Consider the following 22864-nt stretch of genomic DNA (forward strand, 5'->3'; position numbering starts at 1 on the left):
CAAACATGGCACAACCTGTGCAGGTTACAACAGCTGATCGCTCACCTTCCATATCACCGTCCTCTTAAGAACTTCCTCAACTGTTGCAGGAACTACTCAGAGAAACCTGCAGATGAAAGCCTCAGTGCGCTCTCCCCAAGCGAGCTCCCAGGCAAACTCCCGCTGTTAGCCTCTGCTGTTCGCCGCTCAGCCTCAGCTGGTTCGCTGTTAGCCTCAGCTGGTTCGCTGCTGACTGCCCTTATATACCAGTCAGGCCCACTCAAGGTCCACCTGGAACAAAGCATTCCCAATTCACACTTTTCAAACAAACAAGCAAGCAATCAAGCACACGGTCAAACTGACCAACTGTCCCAGCAGCAGACACTCAGATACTCACCAACACAGCCCCCCTAATGCAGCACTTAGCATACCTCCTCTCGGACAGCTCCCAGGCAAACTCCCGCTGTTAGCCTCTGCTGTTCGCCGCAGAGGCTAACAGACCATATCAATGGTCCAGAGAGGTCTTTGGTAACTCTTGCAACTTTTCAACATAAGTTATCCAGACTTGCTGATTTAAAAACATCTAGCTTTAGTAGCTGCTGTTTCACTTCCTTCTGAGTTACTGTGGGAATGGAAAGTATTTAATCATCATCTCATATGACTATCTGTTTTTTTCCTAAATACAGAATAGAAGTGTCTGTTGTTTCCATCTAGTAATAGACCAGTACCATTGTTGGGATTCCTTTTGTTCCACAGTGAGGATAGTTAATCATTGGAACAATATACAAATTTAAGGGTTGTGGTAGATTCTTCATCGCTGGCAATTTTTTAATGACGATTGGATGTTTTGCTAAAAGATATGCACTAGTGTAAACAGGAATTATTTTGCGGCAGTTCTATGGCCAGTGTTATGCAGAACGTCAGAAGAGATGATCATAGTGGTTCCTACTGACCTTAGAATCTATTAATCTAATACACTTAAATGCCTTACTGTGCTTAACCCTGCTGGTCATATATTTCTCCCTGTGTCCTTTTGCTTCCATTACTGATTTCTATGATCCCTCTGATTTATATTCATTGCTATCAACTTCCCCTTCATTCCATTTTTTATTTTTCTATATATCTTTTATATATAAAAGCTGCTTTTACTTCCCCTAAGTCAGGTTTTCTTTTTTGTAACCACTCTGGCCTTCTTCAATTTTGGGATTGGCTTTTGGGGCATCTAGTAAAACTGTTCTTAAACAGTTCCCAATTATCATTCACTTTTTTCTGTTTCAATTCTTTCTCCCAACTCATTTGGCTCAATTGTTTTCAGCTTTGTAAAATTGGCCCTTTAAAAAACACTAAGGTTGTATATTACTGTACTGGTTTGGACTTCATTCTGTTTGCACTTCATTCTGTTTGTACATAACAAATATGATCAAGTCATGGTCACTTGCACTACTACCACTAATTTTTAGTACTGCGATGAATTCCTCCTTATCTGTCAAGATGGCATCTAATATAGAAATCCTCTTGCTGGATATGCAACACTTCTTGACTTAGAAAACTGTTGTCTCATAGACTCTAAGGTCAGAAGGGACCATTATGATCATCTAGTCTGACCTCCCGCATGATGCGGGCCACAAAAGCTGACCCACCCACTCCTGGAAGAATTCTCTCCCTTGACTCAGCTGTTGAAGTCCCCAATCATGATTTAAAGACTTCAAATCGCTGAGAATCCTCCAGCAAGCGACCCCTGCCCCATGCTGCGGAGGAAGGCGAAAAACCTCCAGGGCCTCTGCCAATCTACCCTGGAGGAAAATTCCTTCCCGACCCCAAATATGGCGATCAGCTGAACCCCGAGCATGTGGGCAAGATTCTCTAGCCAGACCCTCTGGAAAAAGTTCTCTGTAGTAACTTTTAATATCCCATCATTGACCATTGTTGCTAATTACCAGCGATGGCACGTTATTGACCTATTGACTAAAATCACTTTATCCCATCAAACCATCCCCTCCATAAACTTATCAAGCTTAATCTTAAAGCCAGAGAGGTCTTTCGCCCCCACTGTTTCCCTCGGAAGGGTGTTCCAAAACTTCACCCCTCTGATGGTTAGAAACCTTTGTCTAATTTCAAGCCTAAACTTCCCGACGGCCAGTTTATATCCATTTGTTCTCGTGTCCACATTAGTACTGAGCTGAAATAATTCCTCTCCTTCCCCTGGTATTTATCCCTCTGATATATTTAAAGAGAGCAATCATATCCCCCCTCAGCCTTCTTTTGGTTAAGGTAAACAAACCGAGCTCCTCGAGTCTCCTTTCATACGACAGATTTTCCATTCCTCGGATCATCCTAGTGGCCCTTCTTTGTACCCGTTCCAGTTTGATTTCATCCTTTTTAAACATGGGAGACCAGAACTGCACACAGTACTCCAAATGAGGTCTCACCCAGTGCCTTGTATAACGGAACCAGCACCTCCTTATCTCTACTAGAAATACCTCGCCTAATGCATCCCAAGACCGCATTAGCTTTTTTCACGGCCACGTCACATTGCCGACTCATAGTCATCCTGCGATCAACCAGGACTCCGAGGTCCTTCTCCTCTGTCTGTAATGTTTAGAAATTTCAAGGACCCTTCAGTACTGAGAGCATGAGACCTCCAGCATATGCCATTTCAACTGAAGTCCCCCATTTTCCTACACATTATATAGTAGTTTAAGGAGCTGGTTACCCTATTCTCTAGTGTGATTTGGTGGTCTATAGGTGACACCTACTGGTACACCATCTTGAACTTTATCTGTTAAAACATTGATTCATAAACATTGAAGACCATCCTCTTCTGAGTTGTCAGTGACTTAGAAACAGGTAATGCCATTTTTGGCATAGAGTGCCGCTTCCAATTTTGCCCACTCGATCCTTCCTAAATAATATCCTAATGTGTGAATCCTCCTACCAGGTTTCAGTAATACCAACTAGATTAAATTTAATGTTCATAAGTGAACATTTCCAATCCTTCTAGTTTATTATCCTAGCATTGGTGTATTGGCAATTAAAGAATTTCTTCTCTTCACATTCTTTGGTTTCTTGATTAATTTTGTTCTCAACATCTTTATTTTGTGCTAAACAAGTGCTCATATATTCCCACTTTTCACCCTCCCCTTTTGTTATTAAGGTCCTGACATATCAACTTGTTCTGTTCTGGACAGAGCAAAAATTCCTCTCTTTATCTGCACTGCCCATCACATGGGAGATGAACACCAAGACTTACATGGCAGAAATTGGATTAAGCAGAGTGGAATACCTAGAAGTGGCCTCATACATTGTTCGTCAATTTGATGGGCTGGTGATCTGGAAACAGCAGTAATGTGTCGTGTGGCTTTTCCTTGTGTCAGGACCCAGGATGTGTGGTGGAGAATGACCTCTTGCAAAATTGGGCAATCTCTCTGCTATATGCCATCCAGCTTTTGTATGGTTGGTGGGGAGCAGTGGAAAAGACAGGAACAAGAGATGGCAGGAATATTGTTACAGCTTTCCTAGATGAAGATGCTATGAGTCTCTAACCTGATGAATCTGTCCTTCAAGTGTATGTGTCCCACGGAAGAGGTCTGCTATTGCAAAATCCAGTCCTCCATCCATGACCAAAATGATTCAAAATGGATACTTGGATGATGTGATTATCACTCTCATGGACCCTAAAAAGAAGATAACAAATAGAACGTATTCTGTTGGATGAAGCAAAGTCCATGGAGAGAACCAAAACTACCATATTTAACAAATGAATTATAGCCATGAATTCCTGGAGGAGAGCCTTAACGTTGGATGTATAAGCATTTCCAAGCAAAATATCAAGTCTTTGCAGTGTAATATCAGTATGTTCAAGAAAAGGAAGTTAGGTACAAATCCCATTGTTAATTTTTTTCTTGAAGAAGCAACCCTTACACCAATCCCAAAAGATCATAGAACACAACATTGGAACCTCATTTTTGTTCTTCATTAGTATAGCAGCAGCATCTAAGACCCCCTGTCGTGGATTGGACACTGGAACCATTGTGTTAGGCACTGTACAAATGCAGAACATTCTGCTTCTTACAGCCCTACCCATATTGAACCCTTGCAAGAGATGTCCTTATACTTCCTGTCCATTAAAGTAGACCTCCCAATAGCTACTATATCCAGTCAGATGAGTTTATGAAATTGGGAGCTTCCTTGGATGAGACCCAGTATTGTGCTTTTAATTTAGACAAGTGGTCCTCACAACTGTGATAGCATCATTCCAAAAGAAATTTAAAAAATAAAAAAAAAAAGACAGAAGTCTCATCTCAGGACAGAGAAGTCACATCTCCTTTATTGACATTTGCTAATGACCACACAGAATCAGAAATTTAGGGCTGGAAGAGACCTCAAGAAATCATCTAGTCCATCCACCCACCCATGCGGAGGCAGGATTAAATATATCTAGACCATGCTGGAAAGGTGTTTGTCTAAACTTAAAAACCTCCAATGATGGGGATTCCACAACTTCCTTACGTAATCTGTGCTAGTGCTTAACTATCCATATAATTAATAAATTATTCCTAATATTTATCCTGAATTTTCCTAGCTGCAAACTAAGCTGATTATTTCTCATCCTACCCTTGGTAGATATGGAGAACATTGATCACCAACCATCCTTTTTATAGCATTTTATGTATTTGAAAACTATGCCCCCCTCCACCTTTTCTTCTCTAAACTAAACGTGACCTGTGCTTTCAAACTTTCCTCCGAAGCCATATTTTCCAAACCTCTTATCATTTCTGTTCTCTTCTGCACTGTCTCTAATTTGTTCACATTTTTCTTAATGTGCGGTACTCGGAACTGGGGCACAGTACTCCAGCTGAGGTCTCTTCAGTGCTGAGTAGAGCAGAACAATTACCCCATCTGCCTTCCCTTCAACATTTTTGTTAACACATCCAAGAATGACATTCACCTTTGTCTCTTCAGTCTCATACTGTTCAAATATATTCAATTTGTGATAAACTATAACTCAGATCCTTCTCTTCAGTACGACTGCCTAGCCAGTTATTTCCCAGTTTGTATTTGTACATTTGATTTTTTTCTTCCTAAGTGTAATACTTTGCACTTCTCTTTATTGAATTTCAACATATTAATTTCAGACCATTTCTCCAATTTATCAAGATAAGTTTGAATTCTAATGCAGTCCTTCAGAGTGGTTGCAACTCCTTCCAGTTTGGGTGTCATCCTCAAATTTTATAAGCATACTCTACACTCCAATATCCAAGTCATTAATGAAAATATTGAATAGTACTGAACCTAGAACAGACCCTGTGGCACCCCACTTGATACATCCACCTAGCTTCAGAGTGAACCACTGATAAGTACTCTTTGGGCATGGCCTTTCAACAAGCTGTGCACCCACCTTAGTCATTTTGTCTAGGCCAAATTTCCTAGTTTGCTTATGAAGATGTCACATGGGAGTTTCAAAAGACTCACTACATTCCAGATATATCATGTCTGCTTCTCTCTCTCCCCTTCTCTCCCTCCCCATCCACTAGGATGGTTACCCTGTCAAAGAAGGAGATTAGGTCTGATTTGTTCTTGACAAATCTATATTTGCTATTACTGCAGGACTGAACAAATTGTTTGTTTAATAATTTGTTCAAGGATCTTTTCAGGTATCAAGTTAGGCTGACTGGTCTATAATTCCTCAGGTCCCCTTTTCCGCCTTTTTTGATGATAGGTATTATGTTGTCCTTTCTCCATTCCTCTGGGATCTCACCCATTCTCCATGACTTTCAAATATAATCTCTAATGGTTCAGAGATTGCTTTGACTAATTTAAGTACTAGAGTGAATTTAATTTGGGGCCTGACAACTTGAATACATCTAACTTATCTAAGTATTCTTTAACCTGTTCTGTTCTTTCCCTATTGTTAATATTATTTTAAGCATCTGTTCTCAATTAACTTTTGAAGTGTAAAAGGAACACTTCAGCCTTCTCTGGCATCCATTATTTGTTCTCCTACTCTAAGTAATGGACCTACACTTTCCTACATTGCTCTCTTACTTCTAATGTATTTATTTATAGAACCTGTTCTTACATCCCTTGCTAGTTATAATTCATTTTGTGCTTCTGCCTTTCTATTTTTGTCTATTCTTTTATACTCATCCTTAGCAATTTGGACTTGTTTCCACTTTTTGCATGATTCATTTTTGATCTTTAGTTCCTTAAAAAGAGTACCTGGCGCAGCCATATTGGTCTCTTACTTCTCTTCCCACCTTTCCTCCAGATCAGGTTAGTTTGCTGTTGTGCCTTTAATATTGTATTTTTAGAAATTATCAGCTCTCCTGAACTCCCATTTCCCTAAGATTTCCTTCCCTTGGAATCATAATTAGGAATTCCTTGAGTGTGTTGACATCTGCTTTTTTGAAGTCTGTCTTTATTTTGCTGCTCTCACTCCTGCCTTTCCTTAGAATCAGGACCTCTATAATTTCATTGTCACTTTCACCCAAGTTGTCTTCCACTTGCAGATTGGCAAGAGTTCCCTCCCTATAAGTCAGAATCAAATCTAAAATAGCCACCTCCCATAGTTACATCCTCCACCTTCTGAAACAAAAAGTCGTCCCGAGTACATTCTAAGAGCTTGTTGGACAGTCTGTCCTGATTTTCCTACCATATATGTCCAGTGTGCAGCTTGTAGGCAATATTTGGGTTCTGCTTCACCTGGCTTTCTTTCTAAGAGTATATGCCATGGGACTTATAAGTTTCTTGAGGCTTGGTCTCTGAATATTGGTTTGGCTATGCATTTGGGTCTTGATTCTTTTCTCCCACTGTTCCTAATATGGTTGTGTAGAGAATGCATCCCCTTGTAACGTTCAGGAAATGCTATTACTGTTTTGGCCCTTGTTAGTGAGAACATCCCTTTGTTGGTATTTCCAGATGAGCCAGTTAGTGAGCCTGGCTGTATATCCATACCTCACAACTGGAATATATTTTCCCTCTGTTGTCAGCATTAGCACAGAATATCTCTTATTCCTACACATACACTATAAAGGAAAACCTTGCTTCAGTCAAAAAAAATAAAAGCAGGGTGTTTTGTTTGTTCTTTCTTCACAGGCAGTATGGGCACTTGGCAATATTGCTGGAGACAGTACCATGTGCAGAGACTATGTGTTGGACTGCAAAATCTTACCCACTCTATTGCAGTAAGTCTGTTTTGATTTACTTTGTATCTTGTTCAAGATACTGGCAATAGTACTGAAGGACCTACAATGGCCAGACATGACAGGACAACCCTGACAGTTATATATAATATGTGGTATGTGTAACCTTGCAGTTAGACACAGTAAGTTTAGACCTTGATATAGGTAGACATAATTTAAAGTTTAATTCTATATAGATTTATTTAAAAAAAAATATTTAAATAAAACCATTTCATTTAAGTAAAAAAATCAGACTTTTATTTAAAAAAATATATATATTTTTATCCATGTTGATACCGAGGGTAGGTCCAGCTTCTGTGAATGTTCTTGTGTGTTTTCTCTGTTGGTCAGCAGTTCTTATTACAGTGGATTGCAGGAATGAGATTTGGAACTGAATTGTATTTGATAGGCAGCCAGTGTAGAGACCAGAGATATACCTATACCTATTGCATAGAACTTGAAGGGACCCCGAAAAGTCATAGAGTCCAGCCCTCTGCCTTCACTTGCAGGACCAAGTACTGATTTTGCCCCAGATCCCTAAGTGGCCCCCTCAAGGATTGAACTCACAACCCTGGGTTTAGCAGGCCAATGCTCAAACCACTAAGCTATCCTTCCCCCTTGTATTTTCTACCAGTTGAAGCTTTTTCCGATCTCCCTCTCCAGAGAGGGGACAGAATGCCTCTACTAGACTCACCCTCTCACTGGAGTCCCATACCAGTGCTATGGTACTGAAATCCAAGTCAGTACAGACTGTCTCTTCTCAATCCAAGAACAGCACTGCATCCTGTACTTCTAGGAAGATGTCATCTTCTGCACCAGTCATGCTGGTACCAAGCATTTTGGCACCAGGAGTCATGGCACTGAATGCCCTCACACAAAGATACATAGCACCAACCTTCTTCTCAGCGCTGTTGGAGTCTTTGGTTTGGGTAGTACATACCCACACATGGGTACTGGATTATGCCTAAGACGTCAGAATTCAAGCTCTGCGCCTCCTGCCCGTATTCATTCTCTGTCAGTGACAAGCACCAACGCTGCCTCTACTGCTTAGAAGCCCCCTCCACTCCAGATACTTGTGAGGTGGCAAGGGACCTCATAGAAAGTACTCTGCCCCAGCCCCCTGCTGTCAGAGAAAAGCCTCTGGCACCTCCTACACGTGTGCCATCTAGAGGCAAACCGGGAATGATGAGGCCACCTTCCTCTCCAGAGCGGCACTATTCACAGTCTACTTCACCCCCGGCACTGGGCCCAGTACATGACAGCAAGATGCAGGGAGTGTGTTGCTCGCGAACTCCGGCACCGGGGAATCAGCACTGGTCACGATCGCCTTCTATCGCCAGGCACCGTGATAAGGCACCAGAACATAGGAGCTGCTCTCCGGCACCGGACTTGCGGCACTGGTCTAAGTCGCGGGAAATCCGGCACCATTCATCTACATGGTCGTCACAGCACCAATCTCGAATTTCCTACTCTCGGCACCGACCACCGGCGCAGGGATCCTTGGCACCGCCGTGATCATCGCCCTCTGACTCTGAGGACGGCTCCTGCAACTCATGGACAAGAGTGGGAGACATGCTCCTTCATCCTGGCAGCCTCAATGGTCGCCTGTTGCACAGTGGCCCTTCTGGACTCCCTGGGCTTATCATCAGGCCCAGGGTACGCCTTCTAGGGTTTCTAGGTCTGTTACATCGGGGCATCACCGGGCATGGTCACAGTGGACAGAACCACCCCTCGTACCACAGAGGTGGCTCTATCCAGATCGCCCCCGCATACTACAGAGGGCACATCGGAACCGACCCCAGATCCATCCACATCTAAGGTCCCATCGGATCACGCTGAGCCACTTGGCACCAATGCTGCCCAGGACCAACCTGAGCACATGGTGGGCCATGATGACCCTATGCCTCCACTGGCCTTTTCTTCGTCGTTGCCTGATGAGGCAGTGGCAGGGGCTTCAACTTCAGCAGGTATAATTTTAACTCATGGGACTCCATGTCAAAATATAAGGAGTTACTTCCCACAGAGTCAAAGTCTGAGTTCTCGACACGGAATGAAATGAAACGAAAATGATCAGGGGGCTGGGGCACATAACTTACAAGGAGAGGCTGAAGGAATTGGGCTTGTTTAGTCTGCAGAAGAGAAGAGCGAGGGAGGGATTTGATAGCCTTCAACTACCTGAAGCGGGGTTCCAAAGTGGATGGAGCTTGGCTGTTCTCAGTGGTGGCAGTTGACAGAACAAGGAGCAATAGTCTCAAATTGCAGTGGGGGAGGTCCAGGTTGGATATTAGGAAAAACTATTTCACTAGGAGGGTGGTGAAGCACTGGAATGGGTTACCTAGGGAGGTGGTGAAATCTCTATCCTTAGAGGTTTTTAAGGCCCGGCTTGACAAAGCTCTGGCTGGGATGAATTAGTTGCTGTTCGTCCTGCTTTGAGCAGGGGATTGGACTAGATGACCTCTTCCAACCCTAACCTTCTATGATTCTCAGCTCTGGTCGAGGGGGGGAAGGCAGTTGCTAGGACATCCCTGTAAGCCTCACTCAACTCGGCTGACTCCGTGGCACGTACCATCGCATTGGGGGTGGTCATGAGGAGAACAGCTTGGCTCCAAGCGTCCGGGCTTCCCCCGGAAGTTCAGCAGACCCTGCGGGACCTTCCCTTTGAGGGTGCAGGACTGTTTTCTGTCCAAACTGATTCAAGGCTCCACAGCTTTGAGGATTCCAGGGCAACCATGAAGTCTCTGGGGATGCACACACCTGCTACCCAGAGAAAGTCCTTCAAGCTTCAGCCGGTGCAACAGCAGAGGCCATACCAACCCCGGCCAAGGCAGGATAATTACCACCAGAGGGGCAGGAATTCCAGGCATAGACCTTCCAACCCTCCCTCAGGCCAAGGGCAGGGCCCAACCAAGCCATCGTCGGGGACCCAAGCAAGGGTTTTGAAAGGATGCTAGAAGATGGTGTACCAGCCACGATTACGGATCCTTCCCCCCCTGCCCTCCCATTTTTTGAGCTGTCTATCCCACTTCTACTGTGGATGGTCCCGTATAACATCGGACTGCTGGGTTCTTCATTTGGTAGAAGTGGGGTATTCTCTCCAATTCTGCTCCTCCCCTCCCTCTCACACCCCTTCCCTGTCCCTCTTCAGGGACCCGTCTCACGAGCAACTCCTTATCCAGGAGGTGAACACGCTCCTCACCATGGGAGCAGTGGAGGAGGTTCCTCAGGAGCTAAGGGGGAAGGGATTCTATTACCATTATTTCCTAATCTCCAAAGCAAAGAGGGGTCTCTGACCCATCTTAGACCTGCAAGGACTCAATCAGTTCATGGTAAAGTTGAAGTTCCGCATGATCTCCCTGAGCCCAATTATCCCTTCTCTGGATCCAGTGGACTGGTACGCTGCCCTCGACATGAAAGACGTGTGCTTCCACGTAGCCATCTGGCCACCACACAGACGCTTCCTGAGGTTCGTTGTCAACCGCGTACATTATCAGTTCACAGTGCTTCTATTCAGGTTATCAACAGCTCCCTGAATGTTCACCAAGTACATGTCAGTCATCTCAGGCTTTCTCCGAAAGAGACAGGTACAAGTGTACCTCTACTTAGACGATTAGCTCCTGCAAGGCCGCTCCAGGGAGCAGATGCAGTCCTATGTCCCGTTAGTCAGAGAGACCTTCCAGAGGCAGTCTCTCCTCCTCAATGTGGATAAAACAACTCTGTCACCCACCCAATGAATAGAATTCATTGGGGCAGTGTTGGACTCGGTTCAAGCAAGATCCATCCTGCCACAACCCAGATTCCAAACACTGTCACACGTCATTCAGACAATACCCCACCAACGCAAGGACATGCCTCCGCCTTTTGGGACACATGGCGGCATGCGCCTATGTGGTGCGGCATGCCAGGATGAGGCTTAAACCATGTCAGGCTTGGCTTGCTACAGTCTATAACCCGGGTTAGAACAGTCTAGACTCAGTAGTAACAGTACCACCACGAGTCCTAGACGCCCTAGGATGGTGGTTGGACCCTTGCATGGTCTGTGAAGGAGTCCCATTCACCACGCTTCAACCGTCCATGACCTTAGTAATGGACACGTCAGACCTTGGTTGGGGAGCACATCTAGGGTGCTTACAGACTCAGGGCATGTGGTCGCAGTCCGAGATCTTGCTCCACACCAACATAAAGGAACTCAGAGCGATAAGACTAGCCTGCCAGACCTTCCTTACAGTATTGCAAGGTCACTGCATGGCAGTGATGACCAACACCACCACCACCATGTTCTACATAAACAAGCAGGGCGGAGCCTGCTACTCCCCTGTTTGTCAGGAGGCATCCTATATCCCAGGAGCATGCAACAAGCTTGCACACCACCTCAGCAGGTTGTTCCACAGTTACGAGTGGTTTATCCAGACAGACATCATCCACTCCATCTTCCAATGGTGGGTGTTTCCCCAGGTAGACCTATTCACCACAATGAGCAACAGGAAGTGTCCAACATTTTGCTCCTTCCAAAAACACGGCCCGGGATCAATCTCTCATGCATTCATGATGCACTGGGGGTGCCATCTACTATATGCCTTCCCTCCGATACCACTCGTCCACCAGGTTCTCCTCAAGATCCACAGGGACAAGGCAGAGGTAATTCTGCTCACTCTGGCTTGTCCCTGCCAACATTGGTACACCACACTTCTGGAGCTGTCAGTCAGCACCCCCATTGCGCTGCTGCTCCTTCCCAATCTGATTACGCAGGACCACAGCCACCTGCTTCACCCAGACCTCCAGTCCCTGCACCTCACAGCCTGGAAGCTTCATGGTTAAATGCAAGGGAGCTCCAGTGCACGGAATAGATGAGGGAGGTGCTCCTTGGTAGCAGAAAACCTTCCACCAGGGCCACTTACCTGGCCAAATGGAAATGGTTTTTGTGCTGGTGTAATCTTAGTCGAGTATCTCCACTCCAGTCATCTATACCATTCATCCTGGACTATCTCCTATATCTGAAGCTGCAAGGCCTGGCTGGATAGTCTATCAAGGTGCACCTCGCGACCATCTCAGCGTTCCACCCCGGAAAGTTGGGACGTTTAGTCTTTGCCAGTCCTATGGTGGGCCATTTCCTTAAGGGCCTGGAATGCTTATACCCTCAGTCTTGGCCACCGGTACCGACTTGGGACCTCAATCTGATTCTAGCTAAACTTATGGGAGCCCCATTTGAGCTCCTTGCTACATGTTCCCTTCTGTATCTCTCATGGAAGGTAGCCTTTCTGGTTGTAATAACATCGGCCAGGAGGGTATCGGAGCTAAAAGCATTAACCTACGATCCCCCCCAAACATCCTTCCACAAGGACAAGATACAACTCAGACCGTGCCCAGCTTTTCTGCCCAAGGTGGTATCCCAATTCCACCTCAGCCAGGACATTTTTCTACCCCAAGCTGCATGCCAACACACAGGAGCAGAAGTTTCACTCATTAGATGTGCGGAGGGCGTTAGCGTTCTACATTGAGTGCACAAAGACGATCGGGAAGTTAAACCAGCTATTTGTAGCAGTGCCAGACCAGATGAAGGGACTTCTGGTCTCCTCACAGCGCATCTCTTCCTGGATTACGGACTGTACCCGTACCTGCTATGACCTTGCAAAGGTTCCGGCTATAACGGCCCACTCGACAAGGGCTCAGGCTCTTCCACCACTTTCCTGGCCCAGATGCCCATCCAAGAGATCTGCAGAGCGGCGACCTGGTCGTCAGCGCATACCTTTGCCACCCACTATGCCGTCACGCAGCATGCTAGAGACGATGCAGCTCTCGGTAGAGCAGTGCTCTAGTCAGTGATTCCTTAACTCCGATCCCACCCCCGTGGGAGAGCTTGGGAGTCACCTAATTGGAATCTACGTGAACAATCACTCAAAGAAGAAAAGACTGTTACTCACCTTCTTGTAACTTGTTCTTCGAGAGGTGTTGTTCACATCCATTCCAATACCCACCCTCCTTCTCCTCTGTCAGAGTAGCCTGCAAGAAGGAACTGAAGGGGAGTCGAGTCGGCAGGGTCATATATTGAGCGCAGCACTCCAGGGGGCTTTCTGGCCAAGCCGATGGGAGCTGCTAAGGGAAAAAGTTTCCGATGACCGTGCACGTGGCACGCGCACAACTAATTGGAATGGACGTGAACAACACTTCTCAAAGAACAACAGTTACAAGAAGGTGAGTAACATCTTTTTCTTTTCCAAAGCCTTCTGCCTCAGCAGAGGAGCTGAGCCTTCACTTCCTCGACATCCACAGGGCCTTGGACTTCTACCTGCAAAGGATGAGACCAATCAGGAAGTTCCCTAGATTGTTTATCGCTATAGCTGAGAGGATTAAGGGGCAGGCCATCTCCACACAGAGAATCTCCAAGTGGGCTTCAGGGTGCATTGCACTATGCTATCAGTTGTCGGGACTGCCTCCACCCCTTGGGGTAAGAGCCCATTCCACAAGAGCCCAGATGTTGACTGCGGTCACTTTCCACAATGTGCCGCTTCCAGGCATATAGGACAAGGTTCAATTCATACCTTCACTACACCTTGGTGCAGGACTCTGCAACATGCCTCATTCGGTGCAGCTGCCCTCCGCTCAACCATTCCATCCTCTTCCTCACACCTTCCTCCAAATTAGGTACTGCTTGTTAATCGTCCTCAGAGGAATACAATAGGGACTATCACTCGAAGAAGAAGAAGAGGAGGAGGAGGAGGAGGTTACTTACATGTAACTGGAGGTTCTTTGAGATGTGTGGTTTATATCTATATTCCATTTCCCATCCTCCTTCCCCTCCGCTTTGGATCTGTTCAATTTGTGGTGGAGAAGGAACTGGAGATGCAGTTTGTCGACCTTGGACAAAACCATGAGACAAAGCTAGGATGCATGCGTAGACCAATGGATACTACTACTACTTTCAAATTATCCAGCTCTGGACACATGGCACGCACACACAAGCCCTCAGTGGAATACAGATAGGGATCACACATCTTGAAGAACCTCCAGCTACAGTTAAGTAACCTTCTCATCTCAAAGGAGAAAAGAGGTTGGAGATCCATCCTCTGTCTCAGTTGTCTTAATACCTGCATCCCTCATTTCTTGGATACCCTTCTGAATAGGATCCCCTCCCTGAATTCCATTGTCTGGTTCCTGGCTCCTCTTCTTCAGACCCTGCCTACTTTTACATCTCAACACATCCAGGGACAGTAAGTATCTGAAGTTTCTCACAGGGACATCAGACTACCAACAGAATCCTACTCTTTGGTGTCTCCATGGCTCCACGGGTGTTCACCAATGTTATAATTGTGGCGGACACCCATCTAAAAAGACCAGGAATCCAGGTGAATCCCTACTTAGAAGACTGGCTAGCTTGGGGAAAATTTCCCTCTACCCCCCAGCAAGTGACTGACTCACTTCAGAGGATACTAAGCCTCTTCACCTCAGTATCAACAAGGAAAAATCCACACTGACCCTGGGTCAAAATATAGAGTTTATCATGGGGCTATTAGATTCCAGCTTGGCAAAAGCGTACCTCCCTCAAGAGATTTCAAACTATGTTCTATCTCATAAACTAACTCCAGACACATCCCAGCAAACTGGTGAGGTCCTGCCTCAGACGTTTGAGCACATGTCAAAATGCAACATATCCACCCAGCATGCCAGGCTTCACCTTCAACAGCCCTTGCAAGGGTGATTGAGATGAATGCATCTGCTAAACAGGAACAGCATGAACAGGGTGGTCATGATTCCTCAATAAATTGGTGGGGAGATCTAACCCAGGTGCACAGCAGAGTATCTTTTTTAGTGCTTCTACCAGCAAAGACTCTATTTATAGATGAATCCATCTAGGGGTAGGGAGCGCATTTCAACCACCTGAAGATTCAAGAGACGTGGTCTCCCCAGGAGGCTATCCTACACATAAACGTTCAGGAACTCAAGGCTATCTGACTAGCATGCAGAACTTTCCTCCTCCTCCTTCTCCAGGATGTAATTATGTGAGAGTTTATGGACAACTCTACAGCAGTGCACTACATCAACAGGCAAGGGGTGCCAGATCCCTCTCTCCTCAGCCAGGAAGCCGTGCATCTCTGGGATTAGTGCATCCATCATCATGTTACTCTGCTAGCTATACACCTTCCCAGCCTCCAGAACATGGTGGTGCCTCAAGTCAGCAGAGACTTATCCAAGAGCCTCGAGTGGTCCCTTTAGATTTCAGTCCTCTAAGAGTTAGTAGCAAATGGCAGTTCCCGCCTGAGGACCTATTTTTGGCCAATCACAACAAGAAGTGTTGTGTTTCAGATGTTGCATGAGCTTGGGCTCCTTCTCAGATACCTTTCTTATCCATCGCCTCCTGCTCTGATGTACACCTTTTCAAGGATACCCATAGTACGCTGGGTCTTAAGAAAACCGAAGCAGGATATGGAGTGAGGTATGATAACCCCAGTATGGGCCAGACAATTTTGGTACTAGTCCCTTGTGAACCTGTCAGTACAATGACTCATCACCTTGCTGGTCCAACCAGATCTGGTCTTGCAGAATAGCAGACAGATTCTGCAACCAGATCTGATGTCCTTTGCACCTGCCAGCCTGAATTCTGGCTGACTGACATCTACAGAAAAAAGCTGCTCTGCTGAGGTTCAAGCAAGAAGCCTTCGACCAGACTGACATTTAGAGCCAAGTGGAGAGATTTTCTCTAGGCAATGCACTGCCAGCTTTTGCATGTAGCAGCCCTGATTCCCGCTATTCTAGACTATTTAGTTTCTCCAAAACAATCGGACCAGGTCCTTAGTTTGATACTTCACAGCAATATCTGTAAATCATCCTTCTATACAAACCTACACTGTTGTCTTGCAGCCTGCAGTGACGAGATTCCTTCAGGGGCTCATGTGTTTTCCTGCTAGCCCAAGAACCACTCTCCCTCTCTCCTGGTGTTCACTGCACTGATAGGTCCTCCCTTTGAACCACTGGCTACATGTTCCGTTTACCACCTGTTGATGGTCTTTAGCAGGGTAGAGATTCAGGGCCTCATGATGGGTCCTCTGTACACTATCTTTCATGAAAACAAAGTCACAGTCTCAGGCCTCACCTGAAGTTTCTGCCTACGGTGGTTTCCGACTTCCACATCAGTCAGTTGATTCACTCCTGGTTTTCATCTCCAAACTGCATTCCACCCCCCCCCAGGCAAAATTTCACATATAGGATGTCATGAATTTTACTTGCCTTGGTCTAAGGTATTCAGATGTACACCTAGACTTTGTGGCTTTTGTTGAAAGGGTTAAGGGATAACTTCCATTGTCTTAGGCTAGGTCGACACTACCCGCCCGATTCGGCGGGTAGAGCTCGATCTTCTGGGATCGATTTATCGCGTCTCATCTGGATACGATAAATGGATCCCAGAAGCGCTCCCCCGTCGACTGCGGAACTCCTGCTCGCTGAGAGGAGGAAGCGTTGTTGACGGGGGAGCTTGCCTGCGACGCGTGGACCCACAGTAAGTAAACTTAGTTCGATCTAGGAAACGTCGACTTCAGCTACGCTATTCTCGTAGCTGAAGTTGCGTTTCCTAGATCGATCCCCCGCCCCAGTGTGGACCAGCCCTTAAACTGTCCAAGTGTATTGGACTGTTATTGTTTTGTCTAAGAAAGATCCACCTGAACAGGTTAAACCTTCTTCTACAGGCTCAGGCAGCCTGTATGGCCTGTGTAGATAACATTCTCATATTAGAGTTGTGTAGGACAGATCCACACCTTTAACATGTATTGTTCCCTGATGCAAGCATGCAGGTTGGACACTCTTTTTGTAGGGGGGTTGGACTAGATGATCTCCTGAGGTCTCTTCCAACCCTAATCTTCTATGATTCTATCCTGAGCAAGATAATGGAGTGGCTGATAAGGAACTTGATTAATAAGGAATTAATGGCAGGTGATGTAATGCAAATAAGCATGGGTTTATGGGAAATAGATCTTTTCAAACTAACTTGATATCTTTTTTGGATGAGATTACAAAATTGCTTGATAAAGATAATAGTGTTGATGTAATATACTTAAATTTCTGTAAGGCTTTTGACTTGGAACGATTTTACATTTTGATTAAAAATCTTGAACAGTATAAAATTAACATGGCACACATTAAATGGATTAAAAACTGGCTAACTGATAGATCTCAAAATGTTTGCAGTGTTGTAGCCATGTTGGTCTCTTTCACCAATGGAAGTTGGTCCACTAAAAGATATTATCTCACCGTCCAACTTTCAAAATGTCATTATAAATGGGAGGTCATCAAGCAGATGTTTCCAATGGAGTCCCACCAGAATCAGTTCTTGTCCCTATGCTATTTAACATGTTTTGTCAATGACCTGGAAGAAAACATAAAATCATCAGTGATAAAGTTTGCAGATGACCCAAAACTGGGGGAATGGAAAATAATGAAGAGGACAGATCAATTGGTAAACTGGGCACAAGTAGTATACGTTTTAATATAGCAAAGTGTAGTGAAGATCCATGAGACTGATTAAAGGATTAAAAAACATTCCTTATATGATAGACTGAAAGAACTCAATCTATTTTGTTTAAGAAAGAGAAGGCTAAGGGGATGACATACTTACAGACTATATATCTACATGCGGAACAGATATTTAATAATGATCTCTCCAATCTAGCAGAGAAAGATATAACATGATCCAGTGTCTGGAAGGTGAAGCTAGGCAAATTCAGACTGGAAATAAGGTGTAAATTTTTAACAGTGAGAGTAATTAACCATTAGAACAGTTTACCAAGGATTGTGATGGAGTCTCCATCACTGACAATTTTTAAAATCAAGTTTGGATGTTTTTCTAAAAGATCTGCTCTAGGAATTATTTTGGGGCAGTTGTATATGGCCTGTGTTCTACAGGAGGTCAGACTAGATGATCACAGTGGTCCCTTCTGGCCTTGGAATCTATGAATCAATATGTTGTCCACACAGATTCCACAATCTGCCTTCCAGGCCTGCTAATAGGAGTCCTGCTTCTAATCTATGGGATTCTTATAGGTGAAGGAATGGAGTGCTGCAGATTCCAACCACCCCGCCCTAAATTGCCCTCTGCTATGGGGAACAAGAGAGCACTCAGGCCACATGCATGACCCAAATAGACACTGCTGTTTTAAAGAATCAGATCTTCCTTGCATGGGGCATATTCACACTAAGAGTAGAATGACCACACATCTCGAAGAACCACAGTTACTATTCTTTTGTATTTGGGAAAGCCTAGGCCAAGCCATATATGTTTTTCTCTTTGAAAAGGAACCATGTCGTTCTCCTCCCCCAGCTAACCATTACACATGAGGATTTAGTTGCAATGAATAATGCTGAGAGATTAAAAGTGAAGCTTTGACACAACAATGACTTGTTTAATGAAAACAGATTCCACTTTCATGAAGATCCTGTTTGTCAAAGTAGTGGTTTAGTTGCAGTTTCTGTTCTTTGTGAACTTTTTTAGCTGGCCCATGCTCTGTCAAAGATCTGTTTTCATGAAACTATTCAGCCAGTTAAAGAGCATAGTAGTTACTTTCACGAAGACCAGGATGCTATGTAATTGTTCAGATTATTTTAGGAGTGGTAGAGCTATTGAGCCAGCAGAACTGTTTCATGCAGAACAAGATCTTTAACACAATTGCTGTTGCTTTTCTCAAAGATCCTGTTCTCTATAAAAACATTGTCAGTTGAGGAGCAGAGCTCCTAAATCAATTGAAAACTTTCGTGGAGATCCTGATCTTTAACAAATAGCAGGTTTTTTTTTGTCAAACAGCTTTGACGCATCAAAAATGCCACTGGACTAGCAAAATCCGCAGGGAGTGGCTCTGCAGGTGGGGAGCATATGTCTCTGATTCTTATTTCACCAGTGGACACATGTTTAATGTAAACGTTCTAAGCTGGACTTTAGGCCACCTTAAATGCTTCATGCATCTGAAATAACAGCACTATAGTGTGCTTTGCTCTTGGACTGAGTTTAGAAGTAAAGACCTTGACTGTTTTGTTTTTAATGTTCAGATTACTTTCAAAACAGAACCGTCTCACCATGACCCGAAATGCTGTGTGGGCTCTATCGAACCTCTGCAGAGGGAAGAATCCTCCTCCAGAGTTTGCCAAGGTAAGAAATGTGTTAAAGAAATCAAGGATTTGAGAGGTAGTGAGATGGTGTCCATAAATAAGGAAGAAAGAAAGGCATTGTGATGTTTAGTACAAAGCAGCAGAAACATTTGGGACTTTCAAAATTTCTGTTTGAACAGACTTCTTACAAATCAGGCTTGTTTTTGAGTGTGCTTAGTGCTGTTGAAATGTGCATAGATTGACAGCTTGGGAAGTAAAGTTCTTGATTCATAGAATTAGGTCCAGTATATTGTCAGCTGCAGTGCAAGTTTCTCTCATGTGTACTGCCCTTGCCAATATGTCTCACCTCTAACATGGACACCACCTCTAGAAAAGAGAGGGAGTTCATTTTTCATGATCCAGTTACTCTTTGCCCCCTCTCGCTGAGACTATCAACGTGTGTGTGTGTGTGTGTGTGTGTGTGTGTGTGTGTGTGTGTGTGTGTGTGTGTGAATTAGCACCAACTGAGATGATGATTTTTTGTGATGTGGACAGCTCTCTACAAGGAACTAAAATGGTACCTCCACGTCCACCTCTTAGACAACTGATAGAGGTGGGGTTTTTGAATGGTTAGTGTTTTTCAGAGAAAGATATTTTATGAAAAAATCAGTTTCCAAACTAGTCTTGCTAACATATGAATGAAGACTTGCTATCTTCTGGAGATCAGAACACCAATTATATGAGTGTTTGACACTCGTCGGGAGGTGTTGGTGTTGGTGGAATGGGAAGTATTGAACAAACTATCTGCAATCCTACCCATTATGTCTTCAATACTGTGCCATTCCTATTTACACTGAGCAAAGTCTGGCGTTTACTATGCACTCGTAGTAACAAATGGTATGTACACAGCATGCACCTAGTTTGAACAGGAGGAGCAATCACTGTTGGCAGGGCTTCATAGGGCACTGCCACAAGTGCTACAGGCAGGATGGTTGCTGAGTTGCTTAGTCTAACAGGAAGTTGTGGGGTTCTGCATGAATATATTTAAGACCTCTCCCTAATGCCACACTGCTTTGAGCTCATGCCATTTTACTTATGGCACAGGTCTGAAAGTGGGTGGGACACTTATACTAAGCTGGTGACTTTGCTGCTGGATAGTCCAGCGCCTGACAAAGCATTACGGGGCACTAGCGGTAATAGCTGCAACTTGTGCAGGGGCTGGAAAGCATATAACTTTGTCACACTGATGTTCCCAGTTTCTCCTGTGGTGATATGTGCTGCTGCATGTCTGACCATGTCTACACTTCTGAGGTTGAAGCAGAATTCACTCCTGCTTCCCCATGTAGATTGGACACTGCATGGAAGTATTTAGGTTCTCCAAGTTTTCTAGAATGCTCAGTAGTCAAAAGCAATACTTGCTTTTAGAATACTCCTACCAGCTGTCTTGGCCCTTTGAATTCCACTGTTCATACATCTGCTTTTTCTACTTAATGTAGGTTGCACCCTGTCTGAGTGTGCTGTCCTGGCTGCTCTTTGTCAATGACACAGATGTGCTAGCTGATGCCTGCTGGGCCCTGTCATATTTGTCTGATGGACCTAATGATAAAATCCAAGCTGTGATTGATGCAGGAGTGTGCAGAAGACTTGTCGAGCTGCTGATGTAAGAACTTCACTTTAAACAAATGTATTACTCACTGTTACCTCTTTACAGCTTCCTCACAGCTCAACTTCCTACAATAGAAAGGTTAGGTAGAATTTCTGCAACAGTAGGGTTAAACAGTCAGTTTCCTGGCTTAAAACCAGCTTGTTCACCTCTTGTACAGTCCCTGCTCTTCTCAAAGGCTGCTGCAGAAGAGCCATCAATAGCAAGTGGGTGAACTTGAGGGACTACAGACCAAGAGCAATTCTCAGACTTTGTTGCTACTTTTCTTGTGCAATAAATTGGGGCACAGGAGAATTGAGGGGATTGGGATTTGAAATCAACTTCAGAACAAAGGGGTTAAAAATTGGGATCAACATTTTCAATCCTTGGTGCCCAAAATTAGACTTCTAAATCATGTTCAGACCCCTAAGTAAAAGTGGACTGTTTTTTTCTGAAATGCAGACTCCCTGCAGCTCCTTTTGACTTTAATGGGAATTGTCAGTGATCAGCACTTCTATACATTTTGACATTTTATTTTGGTACCTATATATGGATTTAGGAGCCTGATATTAGGCATCCAAGTTTACAAATTTATGCAGAAATTTTCAGAAAAACGTTTAGTCTTTCATACTGAGTATAAACAGTTTCTAGAGTATAAACAATATATTTTAAAAAAAGAAAACTTGATTTTGAAAAATAGCTTTTTAAGATCCCGTTAAAACTGAAATTTGGTACAACAGTTTATTTTATATCGAAGTTACAAAAATGGGACTTAAGCAAATTCAGTCCATACACATCTTAGTCTGTTCTCTAACCTCAAGACATGACTGCATTAATACAAAGCCCTACAAAATGTGTAAAGAAAGAGCAGTAAAGAAATAAGAAAAGAGACAACTCTCTTGCTAAAATGGCTCGAGGATAACCCCGTAATAAACAGAACCTAATAATCACTTACTAAAAGTGCAGTATGAGAGAAAATGACTGAAAAAGATGCTACTTACTATTTTATTTTTAATGTCTGTCTTATCATTAGAGGAAACAGTACCATTTCTACTTTTTCTCAGTTTGTTCTTCAATAAAATGGTACCATTGATCAATCATAAATATAAAAAATAGTTTGTGAAACTTCTGGAAAAACAATTATAACTTGTTCCTTAAGAATGGATCTAAAAGTTGATAAGGTAACCTGATTTCCAGTCACGGTACATGCCAAAATTGAACTGAACCAATAGCGTGTCTTTGAAAAGGAACATGTGGCTCAGGAAAAGAAATAAAGCAAAATCACCTCCTATGGAAGCAATAGATGCATTAAATTTAGGGTAAAGAATAATTAATTATAAACTGCTTTAAAAATGTTTTTGCTGCAGCTCTCCTCTATTCCTAAACTTTTCTCAAATATGCATTATACATTTTCGATTCACTTCTCCATAAATAAATATATGTGGTAGTTGGTAAAACCCTGATTTAAATACTCTAAATTATTTTCCTGACTCTTTTATATTGAGCAGACACACAAAATGGCCAGGAATAACAGCAGGCAGCTCAGCCTGTGGAAGTGTAATATTATAGTCGTTTCATTCTTTCATAGAAAGGATATTGATTTTGCATATCAGAGAGTCTTATACAGTTAATCTCTTAGGAATTATAAAATATTTTCTCCATCCTATTAGGGGCCATATCACCATCCTCTAATGATGGAATCACTAAAGAATGAGAAAAGAGATACAGAAACTTGAGAATTAATCAAACTTTATCAGAATTAACAATTTCAGGTAATTTAGATGCAGATAATTTCCTAAAGTCCCTGCCACTCCAACAGAAATTCTGTTAATAGGAGGACATTTTGCTTGCCAGAATGTGGTCCAATTGAAGATAGTCCTGAGTCATTTATTTTTTGTCTGGTGTTGAGGGGAAGAAGGAAATTCAATTTCGTATGAAAAAGAAATTCTAATTTACACTCTGACTAATAAAACCCTCCAAACAATTAAAAAAAATATTC

At 43.8% G+C, this 22864-nt stretch overlaps 1 protein-coding gene across 9 annotated transcripts in view; it reads left to right on the top strand.

Moving 5' to 3' along the window:
* The window catches only part of KPNA1 (karyopherin subunit alpha 1), a 145777-nt gene that overhangs the window by 58229 nt on the left and 64684 nt on the right, over nt 1–22864 (top strand). For all 9 annotated transcript variants that reach the window (XR_004647882.1, XR_004647883.1, XM_034787719.1 and 6 more), the window contains 3 exons: nt 7075–7163; nt 19185–19284; nt 20720–20883. Coding sequence is in view for 7 of the 9 variants with exons in the window: in XM_034787719.1 (XP_034643610.1) it covers nt 7075–7163; nt 19185–19284; nt 20720–20883 (353 nt within the window). In the remaining 2 variants the exon portion in view is untranslated. The remainder of the gene's footprint in view (nt 1–7074; nt 7164–19184; nt 19285–20719; nt 20884–22864) is intronic.

The sequence above is a fragment of the Trachemys scripta genome, chromosome 1 (genome assembly GCF_013100865.1).
Source record: "Trachemys scripta elegans isolate TJP31775 chromosome 1, CAS_Tse_1.0, whole genome shotgun sequence".
NCBI lineage: Eukaryota > Metazoa > Chordata > Testudines > Emydidae > Trachemys > Trachemys scripta.